The 9,670-nt window shown below is 43.4% G+C and overlaps 1 protein-coding gene across 1 annotated transcript in view; it reads left to right on the forward strand.

Annotated features, from left to right (window-relative positions):
- Window positions 1-9,670, forward strand: part of LOC109291939 (dynein heavy chain 5, axonemal-like) — a 361,945-nt gene that overhangs the window by 165,793 nt on the left and 186,482 nt on the right. Inside the window, exons 44-45 of the mRNA XM_019509183.1 lie at window positions 7,285-7,419; window positions 8,473-8,662. Coding sequence (XP_019364728.1) covers window positions 7,285-7,419; window positions 8,473-8,662 — 325 coding nt within the window. The remainder of the gene's footprint in view (window positions 1-7,284; window positions 7,420-8,472; window positions 8,663-9,670) is intronic.

The following is a 9,670-nucleotide window of genomic DNA, read 5'->3' on the forward strand; positions in this document are numbered from 1 at the left end:
GACGAACTTCCTGTGTTTGCAGCTTGCAGTGCCCTAGTATCTTGTGAACACACTGAAGAGGCGTGGGCTGGGACCAATCCTGATTTGAGACCCTGACATTCAGCAGAGCTTCTTTTGCTAGGCTGACCAATTGCTGACTTTGGGGCTTTTAATATAGATAGCCAGTGTATATTGTTTTGAAAGTGGATGTAAGCAGGAGTGTAGATGTACCCATGGGTAGTATCCTATTGTGTGTATCTCTAAGTATTTTGAAAACGTCATTAATGTTCTCTGTTCTAGGGTTACCATACGTCCGGGTTTTCCCATATATGTCCTCTTTTTGGGTCCTCCAATCTCCATCCTGAGGTTTTTTTGAAATATGAACAAGTGTCTGGGATTTTGCTCTGCTAGGACTTTTTCAACATTGATGCTGACAGAACTGCATTTTCTGGCTTGCCTTAGTGGCATGTGTGTTTACCAGAGATCTGGATTTTCCATTTGCTGCAGAAAAACATGGACTTTCCTCTTTAAAGGGGGAAACTGCAGGTTTCCCCTTGCAGACTGGCAGCCTTCCGGCCTGCAATGAGCTGTTTGGGGTGATTGGAGGCAGGGGGCACCACGTGTGTCTCTGCTGGGAGCTGGGGAAGGGGCCATGGCCAGGGCAGACTGCTTGGTACAACATGGGAACCCCTGCCCAGGGTGGGGGTGCCACAGGACTCCCCTTCTCCTCTCTCTAGCCTGCACCAGGGCCAGACTCACTCCACTGCTGCCCACACAAGTCGGAGCTGTTGCAGCTGTTGGCTCTGGCTCTGTCGGGATAGGGGCAGCTGGGGGTCTCCCTCTGGCAGGGCTGGGGAGAAGGGGGCAGGTCAGGAGTGAGGGGCACCAGCAGGGCTGGAGGGGCTGTGGCTTGGGAGTGAGGGGCACCAGGGGTCAGGGGAATGTGGGGCAGGAGTGCGGGGCACTGGCAGTGCCAGGGGGCTGCGGGCCAGGAATGAAGGTCACCAGCATGACCCAGGAGGGCAGGGTACTGTGGTTTGGGAGTGCAGGGCACTGGCAGGCCAGGGGGCTGTGGGTTGGCAGTGAGGGGCATCAGCAGGGTTGGGGAGCTGTGGGTCAGGAATGAGGAGCACCAGAAGGGCTGGGCGGCGCAAGTCTATGGCTTTAGTTTTGTTTTACGTTTAATTTCTGAGGCAATAACACTTGTTACTTACCGTAACAGATAAAAACTGCCCCCCCATCATAACTCCCCCTCCCCAACAGGTGTCCTCTTTTTTGGAACTAGAAATATGGTAACCCTATCTGTTTAAAACTTACTGACTGCTTGCAGAAGTAAAAAAACTCCAAAAACACACTTTACTGAGAGAAGCAGTGTGTTACTTTGACCTGGCTCTGCAGTGTCTGTATAGACAGGTGCTTCAGTGGGGCACTTTGGCACTTATAGTTAAAGTTGATTCAGTCAGCTATTGGATAAAATTGCCAAAAAAGCCCCATTAAAGCATCTGATCTATACAGATGTTGGGCAAATTGTGTCCAACTAAGGCATTGCCTCTTTTGGGCATGCACAGGACTCAGCATGGGAATGCACCGAGTTTAAAGTAAAGGACTGTTTTGTTTTGTTTCGTTTTGTTTTGTTTTGTTTTTTTTAAACATCTGCAAGGAGCCACTAGCTATGAGATCTGAAGTGTGGAACTTAAATGATATCCCTATTTTTCAAAGTTTTTTACCCACTAAAGGAAATTTCTTGATTTTTTTTTTTTTAAGTGTAAATTTTAATGGAAGAAATATCAGTGATACTTTCAAATTATGGATATAAACTAGGGGTGTGTGAAGCGGGCTCTATTCAATTCAGATTCAGAGCCGGTCCAAGTCAGGAACAGTGATTTGATTCATTGATTGGGACCACTGACCCTGATTTGATTCGGACGAATCCCAATCTGAAGATTTGATGCTGATTCAGAGAATCAGTGATGTGGACATAGACACAGCTTTAAATGTTTTTTCTACATACCTTGACGTACCAGCATGGCTTGTGAATGCTGTGATGCTGGGGTGCATGGAGTGTCCCACAGGAGCATGGGGGGGAGGCCCTCCACATGCTCAGCAGTGAACCCTGAAGTGTACCGGAGGGTTCCAATTCAATTCAGAGAGATTAAAGGGTCCTCTGATTCAATTCAGATTCAGAGATTCAGCCACCGAATCAGGCTAAATCTCTGCTGAATCAAATCAGGGACTGAAGCTTTGCACAGCCCTAGTATAAACCATTTTTTTCCTGCAGTTCCTCTTAAAATCTCTATTCTTCTTTGTAATTTTCATAATTTGCTGCTGAATTGACGGGTGGGTTTATTTGAAGAATCATTATATTGATCTCAGTTTGCTTTAGTAACAATCACACTCTTGTGTTTGTACATCACACTGAGTGCTATCAGAAACATACCTTTTTGTCTACTAAGAATTCTTTAAACTAAGAGAAAAGTAGAGGGTTTTTTTGTTATAATTAGGGATGTCAGTTAATCGCGGTTAACGTGCATGATTAATGTGTTAATTGGTGTTCGTGTTCATTTTTTTAATGCATTAATTGCACACGTGGTTTTGGAACCTATGCCCAGGCTCTACTCCACTGCTGTCACCACTGCCTCTAGGCCACCCAGCAGGGCAGTGGTGGCAGCACAGAGGACCGCAGGGCAGCCCGGGCTCAGGCTCTGGTGTGCTGCAACAGGTGGGAAGAGGGGCACACACAGATACAGACACAGATGAGCAGCTGCAGCCTGCACGCAGCCAGGAATGCAGCCCAGTGGTGTGTAGAACACCAACCAGCAGGTGTGTCTGTGGGGGAGAAGGGGCATGGAGGAGGCAAGGGTTGGGGAAGTTGATGGAGGCCTCCTGGAGAGGGAGGGAGTTGAGGCAGAGGCTGAGGTGAATGGGGCCCTGGGGCTTGGGTGGGTCACGGGATGGAGGGCCACATCCCCCCCAGATTTATGCGTGAGGTGGAAGTGGGTTGTGGGCTGGGGCTCTCTGCATTCTGCTGCCTTTGCCCCAGGAGCTGCATGCTGTCCACACCATGCATCCCCTGCCCACTCAGCAACAGGAGGCACAGCATGGTGTGACGTGCCTCCCAGGGCAACGGCAGCAGGCACAGAACCTTGAGCCCACAGTGTGCAGCTTATCTCCACCCTATGCACAAATCTGGTGGGGGGGATGCACCCCCCCCGATGCTTGGACCCTGGCTCCATCCCACAACCCTTCCCGGTGCCCCATTCACCCTGCCCCGTTCCCTCCCTCACCATAGAGGCCTTTATCTGCCCCTTCTTTCCCTCTCCCATGCCACTACCCCCCCACTCCTTCCTCTCCACAGACTTACCTACTGGGCAGTGTTTGTGTGCATCTGTGCATGCATGTCTGTGTGTGTCTGCCCCTCGCTCCCAAGCTACAGTCCCCTCAGCCCTGCTGCTGCCCCTCACTCCTGGCCCACAGTACCTCACATCCTGCCAGGACATGCAGGAACCCTCCTCCCTGGGCTCCAAACCCCACCGACACACCCACAGCCCCCTATGCCTTCACAAATTCCTTCACAGATCCCACACCCACCCTCCAGCCATACAAAGTACCTGCATAATTTTGCATAATTTGAGGTTTTCTGTGCATAATTTTGAGTTTTTAGCTGTGCAATTAAAAATGCGATTAATTGCAACTAATTTTGTTAGTCGCTCAACTAATTGCGATCAAAGTTTTTATTTGGCTGACAGCTCTAGTTATAATCTGTATGGGAGTTGTTGGGTTCTGACTGTTCGTTCTGCCCTGGGTGTCCTGTAGAGGCTTTCAAAGAGCATAGAAGGAAGATGTGAATGGTAAGGCAGAATACTAATTAGGTTTCCTGTACACTTTGGGACTGATTGAAAAGGGTCACATTCTAGTAGATATAGCACTGCATTACTCTTTGTTATTCCCACTGAATGGCCTAAACTAGGAATACACGGTGCTGACTTGGGCTCATTATATCAGGAATGTACAGTTTAGGATATGCATATCCACACATGATCTGTCAGAACCTGGCCTTTACAAGCCATTATAGTTTGGCGTAGGCCTACCAGGACCTACAAACCCCCCTCCATGGCTAGAGGGAAACCACTAGGATGCATCATAGGACTGTGTGAAATTTCACCAGCAATTTTGTTTTGATGCTGTTTCAACTTGTTTCGAGCTCGAAACAACAAAATCGAAACGAAACAGAGAGCTTTGAAATGGCCTCGAAACAATGTTTTGAATTTTTCAAAACGTTTCGAATTTTGAAGCTCAAGCTGGGCTTGCCTGCAGGGAAACAGAAACTAAAGTAAGGAGAGGGAGGGGGAGAAGTGGGGGGAAGGAGTGCTTTCATTATTGACTGTGTAGCTGGCCAGTGACTGTCATCCTTCCCTGAGGTCCCTTCCAATCCCAGTGCTCTGGGGGAGGGATGGAAAAACTGCATAAAAGGCAGGATTGTTTGAACTGCCCTGCTTTCTGACTTGGTGTCAGCTGAGGGAGGGTGCACCTTAACATGCACATAGTGTCACCCACCCATGTCACGAGTTTTGCCAGTCAGCAGCTAGAGGTGCAGGGCCCCAGAACCCAGAACCCCCTGCACCTATCTCCTTGACAGCTGGCAGGCTTCATGGCCTCAGCAGGAGCTAGCAAGCCTGCAGCTTTCACCCTGCTGTGCCTTAACACACACAGTGTCACCCATGTCACGAGTTTTGTCTGTCCACAGCTTAAGGTGCAGTTTCCCCCAAACCCATGCACCTATCTCCTTGAAACTTGGCAGGCTTTGTTGCCTCAGCAGGGGCTACCACCCCTTCAGTTTTGACCCTACTGTGGCTTAACACATACACGTGACATGAGTTTTTTGCTTTCAAGACTTTGAGGTGCAGTTTCCCTGAAACCCTGCACCTATCTCCTTGAAACTTAGCAGACTTCATGCCCTCAGAAGGGGCTACCATTCCTGCAAGCTTCATCCAAATCAGGCCAGAAATGACAAAGTTATAGACAGTTTTGAGCTCCCCCATTATAGCCTACGGGTGAAATGTCAAAACAGCAAAACTGTTTTGATGAAATGAAACAGAACAGCAGTTTCAAATAGAAATAAAATTCAAAATGAAAAGCTGTTCTGTCAAAATGCAAGTCGAAACGGAACAGTGCTGTTTCGCACAGCCCTAGCGCACAACTAATTTCTTGGGATCACAGATAACAAAACAGGAACAGGAGTAAAGGTTGAAAGATAAAAAACCAGGGTGCCAAGGGAGGATGCTGAATAGAGAAATCCAGCCAATGTTCATTGTTCCTCAAAGGCATCTAAGGACCCACTGGATGCTATCCAGTGAAATTCTTCTTAGAGGCATGTATGGACAAGGGAAAGGAAGACCATCCTACAGTTACCCCGGTTCCCTCCAGCCAGACTTTCCTTTCTGGTCTGGTAGGCGGGTAGTGCGGGCAGAGCCGGGAGGAGATTATGCAGAAGGTCCTGGAGTTTTGCAGAACTATGGATGGGGTATGCATAAAATAAAAGGTGTGGGGAAAAGTGTAAACAGAGCATCAGTAAGAAGTTCCTCAGGAAGGTGAAGAGGGGCTGCAGCCTAGCACACTTCACACATGCTTGTGCTAGGGTCTCCCTTGGCTGCAGAAGGCATAGGTGTTGGGAATCTGCAGAATCTGCCAGATACATGCCCATGCTAAGGGCTCCATACAGAAGCCACTGTTGAAAACCTAGGAGGTGGTAGAGGAAGGCATGTCCTTTCATGCACCATTTTGCATGATTGCAGACACCGAAGGAGAGACTGCAGGGCCTGGATTTGGCTGCAGGTACAGACTTCCCTGCATGCAAAGAGACACCTGCCAAGACCGAGTGTCATCCCTGCCAGAACTCCAGTGCCCGTCTTTGGAGATTAATCAGGGTGCCCAGAGACCCAGGCAGGGTGTTGAGCTGGTACCAGAGTATGGACAGGATGAGGTAGTTGATGACCAATGCCCCCCCTATGGAGGCTGTGGGGGAGGCAGGAAACGGAAAGACTTCTGATCTCACCTAAGTTGATTGTTCTGATGTTCTCTGTGCATTAACTCTTCTACCCTTATTATTTGTAGCTTGGCTGTACTCACTGTCTTTACTTTTTTTTTACTTTGATTTATTTTTCTGTCTGAGTTTCATTTATATGCACTTCGAACGAATGGTTTCCTGAAGAGTCACTTCAGCTGATGACTTTCCTATAATACTGCTCTGAGGATCTGCATTTTCTTTCAACTTGTTTTTTGAGCCAATATACATGCCTATGCATTTATTTCTATGTTGCTCATAATTCTGTTTCATCAGTGTGCCACCTGTCCACTTTTCGCTACTAGAAACCCCTTAGAATAACTGGGTTACTAGAGATTCAGCTTTCAGTTCCAGGAAGGAAAGAGCTGTGGGTCTCCAGAGAGTGTTAATGAGTGAGGGGACTTGTCTCTGAGGTGAATACAATTTTGTTGTGGAATTTAAAAATATTATTAAGAAACACTGTGTGTATGTACCATTTCCTGAGTCAGCAACAAAGCTGTCTGCAGAAATATTATATTGGATATGGATCTGTCGTCTTCCTTCAGGGTTAATCTCAGCATGATGTCATATTGAATTTTCTGCTTGTCCAAATAGTGTTTTGCACAGTTTCTATTAGTTTTTGCCATAAACAAGATTCATTTAATCATAGTGAGAGGGACATTCTGACAAACATTATAAAGAGGTCAATCTGTAAGCATTTGGAGGAGGAAAGGATGATCAAGAGACTCAGAATGGATTTAAGAACAACAAATTGTGCCAAAACAACTTAATCTTTTTTTTGTCAAATAACTAGTTAGGTGGATGAAGAGAATGCAGTGGGCACAGTATACTTAGAATATAATAAGGAATGCCAAAGTACTCACTTCTAAATCAGTTTGTTAGAACCTACCTATTATGGAGGTCTTTTAGCAGGGACGGTTTCCGTATTCTAGTGTCATGTGAGCTACAGATGCTGGGGAACCACAGAGTGCATTACAAACATAGGATAATGGCAAGCAAAATCAAAATGATGTTACAACTTCAAGGTTAGTTAAGTATAATTGTTTGTTATGACTGTAAATACAACAGCGAAAATAGTTTTTACAATGTGACTTCAGGAACATCTTGAGTCTTATTGAAAAGATGGAGAGCCGTGACAATTCCTTTACAGGCTATTTTTTTTAATTCATTTGATTTTCAGCCTTTTCTATATTTTGAAGTGCTTAATTTTTACAATACTAATTGTACTTATGCTTTGGTTTCAGGTTCACTATGATTTTGGGTTACGAAATATTTTGTCTGTTTTAAGAACTCTTGGAGCAGTGAAAAGATCTAGTCCCAGCGAACCAGAGAAAACAGTTGTGATGAGAGTTCTGCGTGACATGAACCTCTCTAAACTGGTACCAAAATATTTGTTACTTTCAAAGAACATTTAAAAGCATTCCTTTTTCTATTAAAAAAACAAACAAGACAACCCCTTAATCATTTTAAATTAAGTATTTTTCCTTTGGCAGTTACATACATTATTATGCGGTGTTCCTCATGGTTTTTTAGTGTCTAGGGTATAAGAGCACTGGTGCTTTGAACCTGTTTGTATTTTTTCTCTTTGCTAAAACAAAATATTTCAAGTGAAGAAATAATAATAAATCCCGTAAGATCTAAGAGGAAAATCTAGCTAAACTCTCTAATGCTATTTTCTTATGGCATGGAAAGAAAAAGTGAAAGATAAGCACATTCTATTAACTTTATATCCTTTGTTTTAGATCTTTCGTAATCCCAAATTTCAAATTACAATAATTCTTGGCAATTTAAAATAATCAGAAGGGCCATAAGAAGTCAAAATGAGTTAGTGGTTTTCAAATAGCTAAAACTATTCCACTGTCCTCTTCCACAGCTACCTTCTTCTGTTCAGAGTATTTATTGGTGTTCCTATTTTAGCATAGCTGGAAGGTGTTTATAGCCTCTGCTAAAGTCCACAAGGTACCAAGTTTACATTTAAAGTCTGTTATTTTTCTTCTCTTCCGTGTATTCATATACATATTCAACCCATTGTTATACCTTAAAGATTTACAAAGGAAAAATATGGATGCACAACAAAATAAGAGAAAAACAAGAAAACACCTAAGATCTAAGAGGAAAATCTAGCCCATTTTTTTGAGTTGCTTAAATGAATGGGAAGATTTATATATGATTTGATTTACAATAATTTTACTAAAATGTAAATGTATGTAAGCATTTAAGTGGATATTTAATTTAAAATTTACTACTTATATTGTTTGAAGTTCACACAGTAATATTAATTCACTCTATTGTTACATGTTCATTTTAAAATAGATACAGTTTTTCTGCCACCATCATTTAGACATATTCTTGCAGATGGTTTATAATTGTAGTAATAATAATTTTAATGAAAAAATGATTTATTGGTCCTCCCCCTTATTATTGTTTGACAGGTGGATGAAGATGAACCTTTATTTATGAGTCTGATTAATGACCTGTTCCCTGGTATTACTCTTGATAAGGCTGGATATCCTGAATTGGAGTCAGCCATTCAGAAACAGACAGAGAAAGCAGGGCTTATATATCATCCACCGTGGGTTCTAAAACTCATTCAGTTGTATGAAACGCAACGAGTACGACATGGTGAGCATGTTAAACGAGGTTGTGAAGTTCCATAATAGCAACAAAAGCCTTTACATTTATCTAGTGCAAGTTGCAGCATGTGTTCATGAAAAAAAGTATTTTGGAACTACACAGATGTCCTTTATAAAGCTCCAGGTGGATAGTATTGGGAGAATATAGTTATGAAAAACATTTATAATAACCAAATAGCCTACCTTGTTTCTATAATATTGAGATCTTAGCTTTACTATGCTATACATTTTCTTAATAAGATATCAGAATGTTGCATTGAAAATGGATGAAGTTTTTATGGAATAAGTTGAAATGTGGAACATGTATAATATTTTCTCTGTCCTTTGCCAAATTTCTGAAATAGCTGATTTTGCTCAATATTCTGAAAGCAGAGACCAAGCATGTCTTTCTTGAGCCCAGAAATGGAATGTTTAATGATGTGAGCGTGCAAAAAAGAAGTTCCAAATGATACTTCTTTGAATCCTTAACTAAAAGGTGCCTGCTGGAATTGCAAATATCATTATGACTTCTGTGACCAGTTTTGACCACTTCAACTGAAGAAAGACATCAGCACTGTTCCCCAAAGGGTAAACAAAATTCTGGTACAGTCAGATTTACAGATGGTGATGGGAGAACAAAAAACTCTTAGGGTTACTTAGGCTGAAGAGGAGAAAAGATAAAGGGAACACATCTAGAGCAGTTGAGATTTATGAAGGTTTTTATACATTTGTAACAATTAAATGAAGTATTTCTTTTCACAACATGTTGTTAAGTGTGATATTTTAATATTATATCAGGTTCTACCAAACAGCGAATAATGTTTTGTCCAATAATGGTTTATATCCAGACTTGCTAGGTCAGTAGTCTGTATCATATGCCTATGAGGCACTACCGGTATTGAGACCAGGATCCAGTCAAGTTTCCACTTCATAGATTTCATAGACATTAGGGTTGGAAGGGGCCTGGGAAGATCTTCGAGTCCAGCCCCCTACCCCAGGGGCAGGAAGTCAGGAGGGG

Source organism: Gavialis gangeticus, unplaced genomic scaffold (assembly GCF_001723915.1).
Source record: "Gavialis gangeticus isolate Ggan-Ray unplaced genomic scaffold, GavGan_comp1, whole genome shotgun sequence".
NCBI lineage: Eukaryota > Metazoa > Chordata > Crocodylia > Gavialidae > Gavialis > Gavialis gangeticus.